General features: G+C 37.9%; 1 protein-coding gene across 2 annotated transcripts; it reads left to right on the forward strand.

Annotated features, from left to right (window-relative positions):
• The first annotated feature begins 11,613 nt into the window (after positions 1-11,613).
• Positions 11,614-14,249, forward strand: LOC111610989 (C-type mannose receptor 2-like). 2 transcript variants are annotated; one of them, XM_023346403.1, is made up of 5 exons: positions 11,614-11,666; positions 12,106-12,191; positions 12,377-12,757; positions 13,040-13,393; positions 13,703-14,249. In XM_023346403.1, the coding sequence occupies exons 2-5, from the start codon at positions 12,158-12,160 to the stop codon at positions 14,044-14,046; spliced, it is 1,113 nt and encodes a 370-aa protein (XP_023202171.1). In that variant the 5' UTR covers positions 11,614-11,666; positions 12,106-12,157; the 3' UTR covers positions 14,047-14,249. The 2 variants fall into 2 exon arrangements, with proteins under 2 accessions (XP_023202171.1, XP_023202172.1); XM_023346404.1 differs by having other exon boundaries at positions 11,625-11,666; positions 12,109-12,191.
• The last annotated feature ends 3,482 nt before the right edge of the window (positions 14,250-17,731 follow it).

Raw genomic sequence — 17,731 nt, forward strand, 5'->3', positions numbered from 1 at the left:
TTTGTATAATGAAGATGAAGTAAAAGACAAACTAGCAGTAACAATGTAAAGATGTTCATGATTATGAAAGTAACAAATTTCTAGTTAGTAGATATACTTTAGTTTTGGAGTCTGTGTTTAGTAATTAATTTTGTTCACTTTCCATTTACTTTAGCAATTTATTGGTCAGTTATTGGTTCAGAGTGGTAAAATGTTCTCATGAGTTTTCCATGTTATTACATAATGTTTATTGCAGAATAAAGTGATTTTTAGAACGTAGATCTTAAAAGAAAAGTGTTTCCAGCATGGAAGCTGCATATACTTACTAATCAATATAGTTTTATTCTCTCAATTAAATCTGAAACACCGTCTTACTCTGCCTGATTTTATTTGTGGTGCTTTTGTTTCACATTTCAGTCTAATTTGAAAATGTTTGATAAGTGAATAGAGAACTTTAGAAAAGTTTTGCTTTCAGATAATCAAGATTCAGACATTTTATTCCCAGTAGATACTCTCCATGTTTGAAAGAATCTACTGATATTTGTTGCAGAGGATTTTAATGTTTATTGTTTAAACTTGTCAAGAAAACCCGAGATCATCCCACTTTCACATGCTGGAGATTTTAGCTAAACAGTAACAATAAATAAAGTTACCTTTAAAATTAATCACACAAGTGACATCTAGGCCCAACAGTAGACTTAAACTTCTATAAAATCAATCTGGTTGTGTGTGTGTTGTTTTTGTCTCCTGCAAACTTTGCTTTAATTCTACTTCTGTTTTCTAATCATAAGAAATCATAGTCAGACAAAGTCATGAAACAGGAAGAGCAGGTTTCCTGGAAAGAAAGAGGAAGTAAGTTTCCAGCCTGAAGATTCATAAAAATAGTTGAGACTATTCCTTATTTCAGTGTAAGACAGTTTTAAAGAATGAAATCTAAGCATTTTGAGTAATTGGATAAGATTCAAAGTAAAATACTTATATTAATATTGGTTTCCTTGCAAGAGTAGAGGGCTGGACTTTCCTCACGGCTGCTCGTGAACTTTTACAGGGCGACGATCGAGAGCATCCTCTGCCTCAACATGACTGTGTGGTATGGTAGCTGCACAGCATTGGAGAGGAAACAACTGACACGGATGGTGAGAACAGCACAAGGCATTGTGGGATGCCCCCTCCAAGACCTGGACTCCATTTACACAGACCGGGTCAAGAAGAGAGCTGGATCCATAGCCATGGATTCCAGCCACCCGGGCCACAGACTGTTTGTGCCGCTGCCATCAGGCAAGCGGTACAGGAATATACGGACTACAACAAATAGACTGAGAAACAGTTTCTTCCCCACAGCCGTCAGAGCCATTACTCCCTGCCGCCCCCCCCTCCCACACATATCATAACCTTGCAGTCACACATACATATCCCCCACCCCCACACAGCCATATTGTTCTGCACTTTGCACTGTCACATCATCCGTACTTTGCCATAATTGGACCTGCTGCTACTTCTTTGGTGTGGTTGAGTGCCTTAAGTTAATTTAGTTGTATATATTGTTATTATTATTATTGTGTGTTTGTTTATTTTATTTATTGTATATATGTGACTTTTTGCACGGGAGCTGCAATAGAAATTTCGTTGAATCCTGTTCAATGACAATAAATGCTATCTATCTATCTATCTATCTATCTATCTATCTATCTATCTATCTATCTATCTATCTATCTATCTATCTATCTATCTATCTATCTATCTATCTATCTATCTATCTATCTATCTATCTATCTACTTACAATTACCCTTACACTTGTGGAGACACAAGTAAAACAAATAACTGTAACTTTGGTATCAAATAATTAGAATCATGGATTACTCTGAGTTTCTTTTCAGAAAACATCACTAATAACTCAGATTGTGATTATAATAAGAGTAACTAATAAGTTATGGCTATCATAATATAAATAAATGCTAAATCAGAGAGGATAAAAGGTTATAAGTGTGATTTTGACATTTAACTTGAAATGATGTAAAATGTATAACTGCAATTAAAGATCACTGATACGTTGGATGTAGATGGTAGGCGAAAGACATAGGGGAGCTAACAGGAAAGCAGAGATTTCCAACACCTTACTTGCAGGCACGTGCAGAGTGGGGGATAGATGGGGCTTGAGTCCCTACCGCTTTCATCCTTGATGCCCCTAGTGCCCTTTTTGATTTTTGTTTCTCAATAATTTTTTTGAAACTATTATTATTTTTAATCTGTGCATCAGGAGGCCTGCTTGTGCCAATCAGCAATGCTTTTGCTGATTGGCACAATAAGGAACAGTCTCAACTATTTTTATGAATCTTCAGGCTGGAAACTTACTTCCTCTTTTTCCAGGAAACCTGCTCTTCCTGTTTCATGACTCTTTCTGTCTGACTATGATTTCTTATGATTAGAAAACAGAAGTAGAATTAAAGCAAAGTTTGCAGGAGACAAAAACAACACACACAACCAGATTGATTTTATTGAAGTTTAAGTCTACTGTTGGGCCTTGATGTCACTTGTGTGATTAATTTTAAAGGTAACTTTATTTATTGTTACTGTTAAACTAAAATCTCCAGCATGGGGAAGTGGGATGATCTCGGGTTTTCTTGACAAGTTTAAACAATAAACCTTTACTTAACATATTTAGCTTTCATCTTAGATTATGTAAAACATTAAAATCCTCTGCAGCAAATATCAGTAGTTTCTTTCAAACATGGAGAGTATCTACCGGTAATAAAATGTCTGAATCTTGATTATCTGAAATCAAAACTTTTCTAAAGTTCTCTATTCACTCTGTCTGAAGTTACTCCTTTTAATCTAAAAAAGGCCCAGGTTTCAAATTCTTAATCTGATCTTGGAAGAAAGAAAAACATAAAAGATTTTATGATATTCTATGTTTACACTTTTGTTTTTCTCTTCACACAGCATGCTAGCAAAGCTGAACTTCTTACTATCACTATTGTTGGTGTTTTTTTGGTTGTTTCTATATTTATAATCAAAAATAATTTCCCAGAGAACAAAAAAGCCATGTGAAGAGAAATTATTTTTACAGGCGTCTGCGAAAAAAATGCAACGAATGGACATTCAATTTAAAATCGGTAGGCCTATCAGCAGCCAGAGTGGAAAAAAATATTCCTGTTCTGTGCCATTTTGTGACGTTAGTTGTTAAATATTGCACAAAATGACCAGATAAAAGATGTACAACAATACCAGATAAAACTTTATGCATAAAGACTGAGCTCTGCAACATTAAAATATGGGTAGAACTGCAACTATATAATCATAACTCTCTACTCTTCAGTGTTTCTGTCAGTTTCTGATGGTGCAGCTCTGTGCTGCCTTCAAGAAAGTGGGACATCAGAGTATCATCCATAAAATTTCACTCACATGGCATTTACTGTGCAAACCAGAGCTTCAGTGAAAAAAAAAGTTCCAGATCTTTTTAATGCCGTATAAGCATGGGACAGAAACATGGATTATATCTTTATATAGACCTGTCTGTTGATTTATAGATTAATAGTTTTACTGGACATAAATTACAAAGAACAAAGCTGGTTCTTAATCAAAACCTAATGTGTCAGATTGAAAGTGTCATGGAGTCACTGAACAGCCTCATGATATTAACGTTGTCATAAAAAATAATATTGAAGAAATAAATCTATCAAATCTAATTAAAAACACAAATAAGCGATAAGCTCCCTATTACTGTTCTCATCTGTAAAATATATTTCTTCTTAGTAATAGATGTGGTCTCAACAAACTCATGGCACTTTGACAATATTATCGTATCTTTTATCTGAAAACAGAGTCTGTTTTTGACATACAGTCCGTTGTATTTATTATTGCTCAAAAGGTCTTGCCGTACCACTTTATTCCTCTTTACTTTAATTTCTTAGCTTATTCTTACATTTTGTTCTTCCTTCATTTCCATTTAGTTTTCTTTTATTAGTATTGTCCTCTCTTGGTTTATTATGTTCTCTTTAGTTTATTTCCTGTTGCTAGTTTTATTTTTTCTAAAAAATTCTAAAAGAGGACAGTTTGGAGGAATTTTGCGCCCAGCATTAGGAGCATTAGGTGGAATTATGGGTGTAGCAGGAACAGCAGGAGTAACAGGTGGGGCACTGAGTTCAGGGGTTGCAGGAATAGGAGGAGCAGGAGGAACAAGTGGGAATGGTGGTACAGGTGAGGCTGGAGGAGCAACAGGTGGAGGAGGTACAGGTGGAGCAACAGGATTAATAGGAGAACAAAAAATGCCACCTGTGCCAAGGTTGATACCTGGAGGGATACATAAATTAAAAGAGATGATTCAAAAAGTCAAGTGGGCTGCAGGCATAATTTCTCAAATTTGGAACTTGACAAACAACATAAAGCAGCACAGCAGAGAAATACTCATCGCGATTGCTTTTTTACTTACTGCTACTTGTATCATTCCTTCTCAGTGTAAATACTGAAACCCTCTTGTCAGTCGGTTTATTGTTGCTTTCACTGTTCGTGTTGCTCATAATACATGAAAACAAAGGTCGTTAAAATCAAATAGATTTCCAAAATTTAGGTGAGCCTCCTAAACTAATTTTAGCCCTAGCATGTTGTACTTCCTCACAGTTGTTATCGCTGACCGTTTTGAAGGCTGCAGTTAATCAGAATTAGCATGAAGAGAATGTCTAAAATATTCCTCCCTAAAACTATCCTGTGGTCTTGGGTTTTTATGGAACGTTGGGAAATCTTATGAGCACTGTCCAAGACAGACAAAATGTATGCACAAATAGAAAAGCTGGCAGCTGAAGGAGGAACAGCTTGTCCTGCTCTCTTCCGTCTTTACTGATAACTTTGCCTGAGCTATTTTTAAAGTGACAGTTTTTATAGTTATATTCACATTTTCAACATCATAACTGGATTACTACAAACCTAAGGACTGGGGGATTTTCTTACTTTCATTTTTACCTTACTTTTCTTCATCTACAAGTTGAACCAGGACAAAATGCCTCCGGCCGACCCCAAGGACATTAGCAGTATTATACAACGACTTCAGTCTATAGAAAGGAAGATCAAACAGCTGGAGGTGAACTTTGAAATCAACGCTAACTGTGGAAATCAGACAACTCTTCCTCAAATCAACGGAGAGGCTGTACGCCTCGCATCAAGCAGCTCACCCTGGAACACTCTGGGTGCCAAGCCGAAGCAAAAGTCTCACACCGCAGATCCGATGAGGCGACTGACAGGGAGAACCCCTCACCTGGACGAATCAGCGTGGCCGGCTCTGAGCCGAAACCCACCTTCAACCTCAACACCTGCTCCACCAAAGAAAAACAAACAAGCAGCTGCAACCAAAACGGTTGCACCGACCCCGCTCCCAAGGACAGAGCGACCAGCCCGGGCCTCAAAACATTCTGACTCCGTGGGAATCCCACTGAAAAACAGATTTTCTGTACTCCAGCCTGAGCCTCTGAGTGAAACCTCGCCTTCAAACATCAACAATGAGGCAAGACCATCACATCCACCCCCCAAAGCCCAAAGGGCAAAGCAGCTGCCAGGAAGACGAAAGGTATGCCAAAAGTGCTTATTGTTGGAGATGAGGCAGTGAATGGAATCAGTCACATGTGCAATCCCAAGAAAACGAGAATGATTTCTTTTCCTGGTGACACTGTATCTGATTTAACTCGTAAAGTTCTTTCGCCAACCGCTGATTAGCCAGATATTGAGTCCTTAGTTGTGCATGTTGGAGCCAACGATGTGGCAAAGCAGAAATCTGAGATTCTGAAAAAGGACTTTAATATTCTTCTGAAAACTATGGGAACGTTAAAAATGAAGTTATTTCTCAGTGGTCCAATTCCATCACCTCAATGGGGGGATGAAAAACACTCCAGGCTGGACATGATAAACAAATGGCTGATTAAAAGCTGCTCTGCCAGCTCAGTGACCTTCATCGATAACCTCTGGATCTATTGGCAGCGCTTTCACCTATTTGGAAGAAGCGGACGCAATCTTCATAAACATGGGATAAAGCTATTCACTGCAAACCTTTTTCATTTTATCAACAAATTATTATTATTTTTAATCTGTGCATCAGGAGGCCTGCTTGTGCCAATCAACAATGTTTTTGCTGATTGGCACAATAAGGAATAGTCTCAACTATTTTTATGAATCTTCAGGCTGGAAACTTACTTCCTCTTTCTTTCCAGGAAACCTGCTCTTCCTGTTTCATGACTTTGTCTGAATTTAGCGTTTTATTTTCTTCGGGTGATTCAGAGTCACCTCAGTCACCACAGTCACTGTGAAAACTAAAACATATACAAATATTAAAATACAAACATAAACTTACAATACAAACAACAAAACGTACCTCACTGCTTTCACTGGGGAACACTAATTGTTGACACAACGATTCTACCAGCTTTTAAAGGGCCTGCCCTCATTAATTACGGCAGCCCAAAAGGTACAAAAAAAAAAAAAAAAAAAACATTACAAAGTGCAAATACCATTAAATAAAACAAAAAAAAACAACAAAAATGCTAATCAAAACAGACAAACATCCATAAACAATCTGTGTCATACTTAATTTAGAAAATTCTTAATTTACTTTAAATAGTCTATCCGTTACAACCGGGAATAAAATGTCTGAATCTTGATTATCTGAAATCAAAACTTTTCTAAAGTTCTCTATTCACTCTGTCTGAAGTTACTCCTTTTAATCTAAAAAAGGCCCAGGTTTCAAATCCTTAATCTGGTCTTGGAAGAAAGAAAAACCCACTTGTGAGCAAATTAAAGTACAGTACAATTAGAGCACAAAAAACAATAAGTGATCAACAGTATCAAGATTAATACATAGATTGTCACCTTTCCTAGATAAGTTTAGATTTATCCATGCCATCTGTGTATGTGTGTATGTGTGCGGGGTGTGTGTGCGTCCAGGCGCAATAGTAAACACATACCTCTAAAGAAAACCTACAGTTTAACTGTTTTACTGCATTATTTATGGTAGCACGATTAGTCAGTGCTGACTATGAGTTTGTGATTTCCTTCATCACTCAAATTTTAAACTCTTATAGATTTTTTTTCTGTAACACTTGCTAGTACGATACATGTCAGTAAAAGTTCCTCATCTGTACATGTACTTCTTAAGAACATGTGACAGACAGTAAACAGGCCTATGTGAGGCTACTCAAATTTAACTTTGATTTTTCCACAGTTAAAGAATTTGTCCAGACTTTTCCAGAATTTGGCCCGGTATCATTGTGAATGATTTTGTTCAGTTTTTGTTTTCTTGCTGTTGAATCAACACTGATCTTCCCACTGCTTCATGCTTTCTCCAAAATAGTAAATCTTGGTTTAAATACATTTGAAACTCTCTTTTTTTCTGTAACACTTGCTAGTGTGAAACATGTTAGTAAAAGTTCCTCATCTGTAAATTTATTTCTGAAGAATATCTGACAGGGACAAAACAGGCCTCGGTGACGATACTTATATGTATCTTTCAGCTTTCCCTACAGTTGAAATTTTTCATTACTAAAACTTATAAATAATCGCCGATCACGATCATTCAGGATTTTTTTCCGACCACGTTTCTTCCTGGAAGACGATGGTTCCCCACCATCCTTCCAGTTTTTAATGATGCGTTGGACAGTTCTTAACCCAATTCTAGTAGTTTCTGCAATCTCCTTAGATGTTTTCTCTGCTTGATGCATGCCAATGATTTGACCCTTCTTAAACAGACTAACGTCTTTTCCACGACCACAGGATGTGTCTTTTGCCATGGTTGTTTAAGAAATGAGGAGTTACTCATTGCATCAGCTGGGGTTAAATAACTTGTTGCCAGCTGAAAGATAATCGCCTATGCAGTACTTATCCAATAGGAGGCTTGTACCTATTTGCTTAGTTAAATCCAGGTGGCGACTTTTTTTTTGGCCAGGGAGTGTAGCTTAGTGACTAATTTTGTTCAAATGTTTTGAAGATCATAGTAATAAGAGACATTTTTGTCTTTTAGTGCGCAGAAAATTATGATTCTTGGACACACAGGATCTGGGAAAAGCAGTTTTGGAAACACTGTATTTGGAGAAGACAAGATCACCATCAGCCATAAGTCCAACTCTGATGAAAGTTCATGTGAAGCAAAAACTAAATCACTCAGTGGAATAGAAACCACTCTGATCGATACTCCAGGCTTCTTTGATACAAACACACCTGAAGAAAGAAATAACAAAATGTATCACAGTGTTCACCTGGTCCGCACGCTTTCCTCATTGTGCTAAAACTAGAAAAATTTACTGAGCTGGAAAACAAGATCATCGAACAAATAACCCACTATGTCTCTGAAGAAGTCTTCAACTTTGCAACAGTTGTTTTTACTCACGGTGATGATCTCCAAGAAAGGCTGGAAATCAAAGATTATGTGAGATCTAACCGGTTTTTGAGTGCATTAGCAGGAAAAACGTGGTGGTCGGTGCCATGTGATAGATAATAAATACTGGAAAAATCTCTCAGATGAGACGTACAGGAGCAACGCCCACCAGGTGAAAGAGATACTGAAATCAATTGAAGAGATTGTGAATGATAACAATGGAAACTGCTACACAAACAAGATGCTGCAAAAAGTGGAGAAATGACACAACAGGAAGAGAAGCGTATTGCACTGTTCTCAGAAAATATGTCAAAAGAAGAAATCAGGCAGAAAGCTAAAAGCAGTGTGTGATATTTTAAATAAATATCATCCCACACACTGACCGCATGTCACTGGTCGGTTACGGTTGAAACCATAACATTGATTCAACATGCAAGTCACCGACCACTTTCAATTTCGTTTCAATGTCAGGCTTCAACATAGATTCAATGTTTCTGCCTAACGTTGTTTCAATGTTGTTAAACTATTATTTTGCTATCTGGGTACGCAGAGTTGCTCAAATATAATAATTATGAAAAAGGGGACACATGACTGTTATGAAGGTTTTTCTCTGCATGCAGGACTTCCTCCTGGAAGAAGAAGTTGTTAAAGGCGCAGAAGTGAAAGAGTACCTTTCCTGGCAACAGATGCAGTGAGCAGCTCAGACAGTGAATCTGAACTGAATCAACAATTTTGCTGGCTTGGTAAATAGTTTTTCTATGTATTTTATTGTAATGAATCTGCACCAGAATGCATGGGAGTAACTTTATGAAGGACTGGTGTGGCCATGTCCCCACAGAGAGCGTCCCCACTAATATTTCCCACCAATATTTTCTTTTATGTGCCTGCACTCTGTTCAAATCATTTATTGACTCAATCAAGCAAAGAATCTGAAAAAGGAAGGCAATGTTTTGCTATTAATTGTCAACACTACAACAGCAAGATAACAAGGTCCAAGGGAATCACATTTCACAGTTCAGTAAAAAAATATAAAGAAAGTTTGAAGTAGGACAGTAATCCACATGTGGCACAGACAAGTGATAGAAAAGTTTGATATGATAGACGGAGCAGAAAAAAAGAAATAAAAATAATACTCACAAACTACCGTTTACTTTTATTTAAGAAAAGTAAAACACAAAAAGCTACAAGTGCAAGAGGAATTTCAAATCTTCAATTAAGCTATTAACATATTTATATTTATAAAATGTGTATTTAACAAGCAGGAATCATTATTGGCAAGTAATCTGTGTTGTTCTCCTGTCAGTAACACTTTATTGACAGGATGTGCAAAAGACTGAAATGACATCGTCATCAACATGACAACAGGACACCTGTCATACACATGAAGGAGTCTTTATGAATGTCTATGACTGCTGTCATGAAGTGTCATTCAGTAAATAATGACACGATTAATGAAAAGTTGCTCTACAAGTTGCCTTGAAAGTCCATTAAAAGTGTCAACTTCGCATTAAAGTGTCATTATTTTCCGAATGACACGTCATGACAACAGTCATGGATGACTGAATGTAGCGTGAAGCACTTTGGATTCCTCTGACCTGACAAAGCGCTCCACAAGTTCAGGCCTTTCTTTCTTTAAACGTCTCAGTGGGTTTTAGTCTTGGTCACTGGCTTACAATAAATCAAAAGCTTGTAGTTTTGTGAAATTGGTGACAAATTGGCTGATCTTACCATCAGTTTATAGGCGTGTTGTTTTTTATTATGAGGCGCCAGTGGACATAGGTAAGTGTCATCTGTTGCAGATAAATAGTTTTCTAGTTGCAAAATCCCCCAATAGGCCAAGCAGCATGTCCCCGTTGAATGTGTGGAGCTGCTGTTAAGGCTCCATCAGAGGAGATTTGGACAAATGTACTTAACCTTTCCAGACCAAACGTAGTGCCGACGATCCAGCCAAATTTGCAGAACCGTAATTCCGCCACACTTTGCGCTATTTCCCATGTAGCAGGGAGAGAAATTAATCTGAGGGCGCTCTTTTAATAAATGGTAAATTGGGGGCGTGCCGTGGTGGCGTAGCGGTTAGCGCGACCCATATTTGGAGGCCTTCAGTCCTCGACTCGGCCGTCGCGGGTTCGATTCCCGGACCCGACGATATTTGCTGCATGTCTTCCCCCGTCTGCTACCCCGTTTCCTGTCAGCCTACTATCATATAAGGGACACTAGAGCCCAGAAAAGACCCCCTGGAGGGGTACAAATAAATAAATGGTAAATTGCGAAAATAACTTGGTAGATATTGAAAGGTACAGTTGTTATGGATAAATGGGCAAATATATTGACTCACAGGATATTTAAAGAACTGCGCACAATTAAAATAGGCAAAAATATCCAGGCGGAGATTTGAAATTTAGGTCTAAAAGGGTGAAGAGCAATTACTGAAAAGAGCCAACCAATATTAGATTGAGATTTCAGATAAATGTTTTGAAAGATAATTAAAGAATATGCTGAAGAACAATTTAAGTGGAATTTGCGTTTTGGCTCCTGAAAAATTCCCAAGTTCAGGTGATAGTTTGTGTAACCTGTGGATTTTGCCTGGACTTATTGAACTGGAGTTAGGAGACTTTTCTTTGATTGAGATTGTTGTTGCAAATAGATGATATAATTTGCCAGAATCAGCTTCTGCTTTAATGCTGTGGTGCGTTTTAACAGGTAGAGCGCATAAGAGTGGTTTTAAAAAGATCTTAATGTTCTAGATAAATAAGGAAAATATTACTCCGTGACCGATGAAGATTTTTTTCCATGATGTTTTAATATTCAAATACTAACATTAGTGTTGAATGGAAGCTATACATGAGATCCAGGATAAAAATACTACAGGAAGCAGCTTCATCTGCTGCAGAGTGAAACCTCTGAGATGCAAATGAGAACCGTTCCCTTCTAACCAGTCTGACGTACTTCTGAACAAATGGCCGTTGTTAAAGTTATTCAGAACAAAACGAGGGGGAATTTTTGTCTGCATGTTGTGAGGATGCTGCTGTTTATTACCTGGATTACACTCACATAATCCACTGTATGTCAACCCTGTTGATACTAAATAAAACATTCAGTTTCAGCTGAATGTTTTAGTCAATATTAAACTGCATCAATATAAAACACAGAGACTTTTCCTTAAATATCTATCGATACAGACATGTTATTAAACTGCAAATATGGTAACCTAAATATCTGCCTTATTTAAATATTTGAATATTCAAATTCCTCCCAAAAACAGTCCAGCCTAAGAAAAGTTACAGCAGAACAGAAGATCCATTGAGACGCCAAGGCAGCAGAAGCAGAACCACAGATGTAAGTTTTTATCCTCAACTCAAACTTAGACATTTATTTTATTATTGGTGTGTATCCATGTGTTTATTTTTTTGAAACAGATGTTTGTGTGTCTCTTGATATTAATGTTATGTAATGTTATGTCTTTTAACAAAAGTGTGATTTAATGAGGTGATGGTGAATTCAGAGGCAGTTGTGTAAACTGTGAAGTAGGATTTATAGTTATTAAAATGTGTGTTTGTTTTACATGTCATGGTGGGAAGCAGCTGCTCTCTGTGTTTTCCTGAACGGCACATTTGTAAAAATCCTCAGTATTAATACAATATAATTATTGTAAATAATCAATGACATTTGTATGAAGAGTGCTGTCTATTTTAGTAGGATTTATCTTCACACAGCTACAAAAAGATTTGTCGTTGCTAGAATTTATGTTTTTATATTTTACACACATTTTCTCCAGCAGAGACAAATTTGTGGGAAAACGACATCAGACACAACAACTAACATCAAACATGCAGTGGACTCTGCTGCTGCTCATTTGGATGGGTGAGTGTCTCTGCATAAACTATGCTGCTGAACTTTTCTTAACATAATTTTCACCCAACAGACCATGAGATGGTAACAAATATATATTTTGAATAAAATTATCATAAAGTCAGTAGAGTAATAGCCATACTGTGCTTTAAATCTCTGCTGTGAATAAATCCACTGAGTATTTTCATCTGTTTTAGGTCAATATTGTGTGATTGTTTGTCAGCTGTATGAGTTTCACTACATTAATGAGAATAAAAACTGGACTGAAGCTCAGCAGTACTGCAGAGAGAATCACACTGACCTGGCCACAGTGACTAACATGAAGGACATGAAGAGACTCATCAACATCTCAGCTGGAGATTGGAGTGGAGCCTGGATTGGTCTGTATTATCAAACAGATGGTACCAGAAAGTGGCACTGGTCTGATCCTGGACTGGAGTTCAATGAAAGTGAGACAAACTGGAACCAAGGAGAACCAAATGATGCAAATGGGTGGCAGAACTGTGGATTCATATGGAAGAGCCTGAAGTGGGGAGACCAGTCCTGTAATGATGATCGATATTTTCTCTGTTATGATGGTGAGAACATTTGAGTTTCCGGCTGCATTTTAATCCTGCATTTTGAAATTAAAATAATTATCAAAAGTAAGAGAAAGTTAGACAATTTAGACAACAAAATTATTAACTATATGTGATTCGGCTACTCCTTGTAACCTCTGAAGATTTTATTCTGTTATGAAAATATTTAGATAGACTGATCCTCACAATTTTTTAATCACAGACAGTAATTCATCCAAGAAATTGTATTCTGGAGAGAAAATGTTTAGATAGACTGATGCTCACACTTTGATTCTCACACAGACAGAAATTCATCCAAGAAATATCACTTGATTCAAGAAAAGAAAACTTGGACAGAAGCTCAGAGTTACTGCAGAGAGAATCACACAGACCTGATCAGTGGAACGAAGCAACTACAGGATGAAGAAGTGGAAAAAGAAACCAGCTCTGTGGGAAATGATCCATACATTTTTATTGGTCTGTTCAGAGAGAAATGGAGGTGGTCAGATGGAAGCAGTTTCTCTTTCAGAAACTGGACAAAAGGGTTTGACTATCAGGTAGAATACAGAGGTCAATGTGCCATGACTGTGTTTGGTGATGGAGGCAGATGGAGGAATGAGAACTGTAATGAGAAAAAACCTTTCATCTGTTATGATGGTGAGATGTTCTAATAAATATTCCCACAATAAAATAATTAATACTGTGTGACAAAAAAACTGTCGAATCTATTCCTCTATCCATACGCAGTTTTATATTTGTGTTCAGAAAAAAATATTGAAGTAACTTGAAAATATGAATATGTTTACCTTAAATCATGAACGTACAAGACACTTGAAACTTCACAATGTTCTCCCAAATCACAGATATATTTTAGTTTTTCATGCTATATTTCATTGTTCTTGTTTATAAATAACATCCTAAGACATAAAGTATGAATTATTTTGTTCGTTTCTGAACTTCTGACAGATAAAATGATCCTGATCAAAGAAGTGATGAACTGGGAGGACGCCTTGTACTACTGCAGAGATCATCACCATGACCTGGTCACCATCACCAACATGGATGATCAAATATGGATCCAGAAGAAAGTCAAGGAGGCATCGACTCCTTTTGTCTGGATGGGTCTGCGCTACACCTGCACTCTGGATTTCTGGTTCTGGGTCAGTGATGAGATGGTCAGATATAAGAACTGGGCCAAAGGTGAACCGATGGACGACTGTGACATGTCTGGAGCCATGGAGACGAGAGGAAAACATCAGTGGTTTAAAAGAAATGATACTGAGAAGTTTAATTTCATCTGTTCTAAGTAAAGGTCAGCAGTAGTTGTTTTTAGCCAAGTGTCTTTAGATCTGAACTTCCAGGGCTTAAATCTTTTTTTTTTGATTGAAGACAACATTTAATGTTAATTAAAACCTTTTATATGCATGTTGAGTATCTACATAATCAAAAGACACAAATGTATCAGCGTATGTCAATAAAGATGTAAATAAACCATAAAAGACCAAAACAGAAATGAACATCTTTGTGTTCTTTTCATTTTAATAAGACTCAGGCTGAGTAATTTGCTTTTGGTACATCAGTTCTTCTGCATTTATTCACATTCATCCCAACTTTTAAGTTGTTCCAGAAGCTTCACATAAATTTTAAATATCAATTAATAAAAAACATCTGAAGTCAGATCTCTGAAAGATTGAAGAATATCTGAGAAGCAGGAAACTCTCTTAACCACATTTCTCTTATTAGCTTGAGAAAAGAGTCTGTTAGTCAAACTTCAAGTATGCAGAGAAAAATATCTGAAACAAAAATATCTGGTCTGTAATTTTCATGCCTGTATTTCATAATGAAAAGAAACTTTTTAACCAAGAAACGTTTGTGCATCTAAGGGTCCCAGAATGAACTGGACTCTGTTAAAGACATGAGTTTATTTATTAAGTTTTCCTTTAGCCTAACCTATTTTATGTACGTTTTTATCCTCAACTCACTCTTAGACATTTATTTTATTATAGGTGTGTATCCATGTGTTTATTGGTTGAAACAGATGTTTGTGTTGCTCTTGATATTAATGTTATGTAATGTTATATCTCTTAACAAACGTGTGATTTAATGAGGTGATGGTGAATTCAGAGGCAGTTGTGTAAACTGTGAAGTAGGATTTATAGATCTTAGTAATACTCTGGTGTTAAACGGAAGCAAACAATTATAATAAACAAACAAACAAAAAAAAACTAAACAGAGTGACTCATCATTTATGTAAAAGACACCTGGTCTCTCTTTACAGTTCAGGGTGTGGCTCTGCTGCTGTCTCACTGAACAGTTTTGTTTTTCCTTTCACTTCTCTGCAAAACAAACATTTCCAGTAAAACAGATTTAATAAAACCAAATTGATTATATCAATCATGCAACCTATGTTAACTTCGACATTTATAGTGCGTATGAATAACATGGTGGAAATATGGTAAAATGATAAATAGCCTGTACATGAGAAGTTCTCAACTCTAGTACTTGAGTAAAAGTATTGCTACTCCTGGTCAAATCTTACTCAACTAGTAAACATTGCTCAGTCAGAAGTGTAATCAAGTTAATGTACTCTGATGAGTACTTTTGAAAATTAATCAAAAGTAATCTAGTAATCAAAAATACGAATTATATTTTCTAATATTATTTGTACAGAACCTTGTAACTTCTTTAAACCACCTGATGATGTGTTGACATGTAGAACCACCACAAAACTTCAACACCACCTGCAAAGACATCAGCATAGAAAAGCAATAAAAACATGACAGTTAATTTATTTCTTCTTTTTTTGACATCTGAAGGCTCAGTATTATGCAAAAGTGATATTTTGAATAGAATAGAATAGAATAGAATAGAATAGAATAGAATAGAATAGAATAGAATAGAATAGAATAGAATAGAATAGAATAGTAATAATTCTGTAGCTAAAGGTGCTCCTGTGTCAACATGGACAGGGTCCTTCTTTCTGACACCACTGTCAATTTCCAGCTCCACTCCAGCAACATTACTGGCCTTGTGGATCAGACTCTTGATGTTCTCTCCCCTCTGCCTGCAGCCCCAGATCACCACAGCACTGGCAGCCACAGATTCATAGAACATTCTGAGCAAAGGACCTCAGCCGCCTCAGAAAGTAGAGGTGATGTTGGCCCTTCCTGTACATGGCATCGGTGTTCTTAACCCAGTCCAGTTTATTGTCAGTGTGGAGTCCCAGATATTTATAGTTCTCCACAATGTCCACACTGACCCCCTGGATGGTAATAGTGGTCACCGGTATCCTGGTCCTCCTGATCCACCACCAGCTCCTTGGTCTTTGACACATTGAGCTGCAGATCGAATACTGAAATCTGATGCAAAGAAAAGCCGGTGTCTCATTGTTTCACTGCTTCTCACTGCAACACTACTATGTTTTGCAACAGTTTTTCAATTCTTTCTTTGCTGCTACGTCTGACCATGCCCACTGCCAGTCAGTGAACAGGAGCTAAGCCTGCGTCACCGAGCTGACCCTACTCCGAAGTAATCACCTAGAAAAACAGAGCCAGCCTTCAAAAAAGGTCGGCTCACAAAGCGAGTCGAGCCGGGACCATTAGAGCCAGTGGTGTCAGGGTTCCTGTGTGTGTGAGTGATGCATCTTTTCCAGCGAAGATCTTGGTGGAGAACCTGGGCAGCCTATGCAGGTGGAGCTCATCAGCCTCGCTAGAGTGCTGGGAATAAAAGAGCAGCAGAGCCTCCATTCAGTGCTGGATGATTAACATTTACCAGTAGTCTCTCTGGCCTCCTCTTGTATTCAGCTGTTACAAACTTTTGACTTGTCTCTTGTGTATTTACCAGAAGCTTTATAGTCCTTGTGTTTGCTACCTCTAGGTTTGTCTCACTGGATTTTGTAAGAAGGATCACTTTGACTCTTTCTTCCTGTGGATCCTACCTGCAAGTTACCTGCCTCCCTGCTCCACCATTCCTCATTTCTCCACCCCGCTCCATCAGACCCCTGGCTCTCTGTGTCACCACCTTCCTCACCACTTGTCTCAGGAATCACCATCAACCATTCTCCACACAGGACCCTGGCCATCTTTCTTCCAAGCCTCACTCAGAATCATTATAAAGTAAGCTCTCTCATATTGCATCTCTGATCAACTTGTTTCAGGCCGCCACCATTGACCCCACTCTTGTTCCAGGCGCCGCCGATCACGTGACACTTGCCACCCTCCAGAAAGATCAGGACGATCTGTCAATTGTTGCGTATTCTTTTGAAAGTAAAACTAATTCCTAACTTGGACTCTGTTTCTGCATGTGGGTCAGAAGGTTAAGCCTGAACAAGATGCGGTAAAAAGTGAAGGAAATGACACAATAAGAGAAGCGTATTGCCCAGTCCTCAGAAAATATGTCAAGAGAAGAAATCAGGCAGAAAGCTAAAAGCAGAGTGAGTGATACTTTACATAAAGTAGCAGGTATTACAACAGGTGCACTGTTGGGAGCATTTTGTGTAGCTGTCACTGTTGTAGGAGCTAAAGAAATTACTAATGTAGCAGGTAGTAGAAACACTCTCCCTGATGGGACTAGCAGTTCCAGCTGCTGTAACAGGGGCAACATCTGTTGCTGCAGCTGAAACTTCTGGCGTCAAACCAGGAGCAGTAGGATTGGTTGTAGGTGCAGCTGTGTTTGGTGCATATAAAGGATATCAGGCTGCAGATAGTGATGTGTCGGTCGCGAACGATCCGGCTCTAAGAGCCGGCTCTTTGTAGTGAACGATTGGAACCGGCTCCACAATAGGAGCCGTTTTAGGATCCTATTTGGGAGCCGGGTTTTTTTCTACAGTATATCGCTGTCTCTCCGCCTCCCTGTCGTTGTGCTTGTGCTCTGCAAGTGCCAGAGCCGATAGTTTTTCCCCACAGCGTTTTTTTTTTTGTCCTGCGGTGCCTCGCTGTCTCTCCCCTCCTTCTCCCTCTCCTTGCGCGTTTTGCTCTTCTGCCAGTGCTACAGCTG

This window comes from Xiphophorus maculatus, chromosome 14, assembly GCF_002775205.1.
Source record: "Xiphophorus maculatus strain JP 163 A chromosome 14, X_maculatus-5.0-male, whole genome shotgun sequence".
Classification (NCBI taxonomy): domain Eukaryota; kingdom Metazoa; phylum Chordata; class Actinopteri; order Cyprinodontiformes; family Poeciliidae; genus Xiphophorus; species Xiphophorus maculatus.

Coding starts and splice junctions, on each gene's coding strand:
- LOC111610989 (XM_023346403.1), top strand. CDS start 12,158: ATGCAGTGGACTCTGCTGCTGCTCATTTGGATGG. Junction 12,192..12,376: donor GCTGCTGCTCATTTGGATGG/GTGAGTGTCTCT, acceptor CATCTGTTTTAG/GTCAATATTGTGTGATTGTT. Junction 13,394..13,702: donor ACCTTTCATCTGTTATGATG/GTGAGATGTTCT, acceptor AACTTCTGACAG/ATAAAATGATCCTGATCAAA.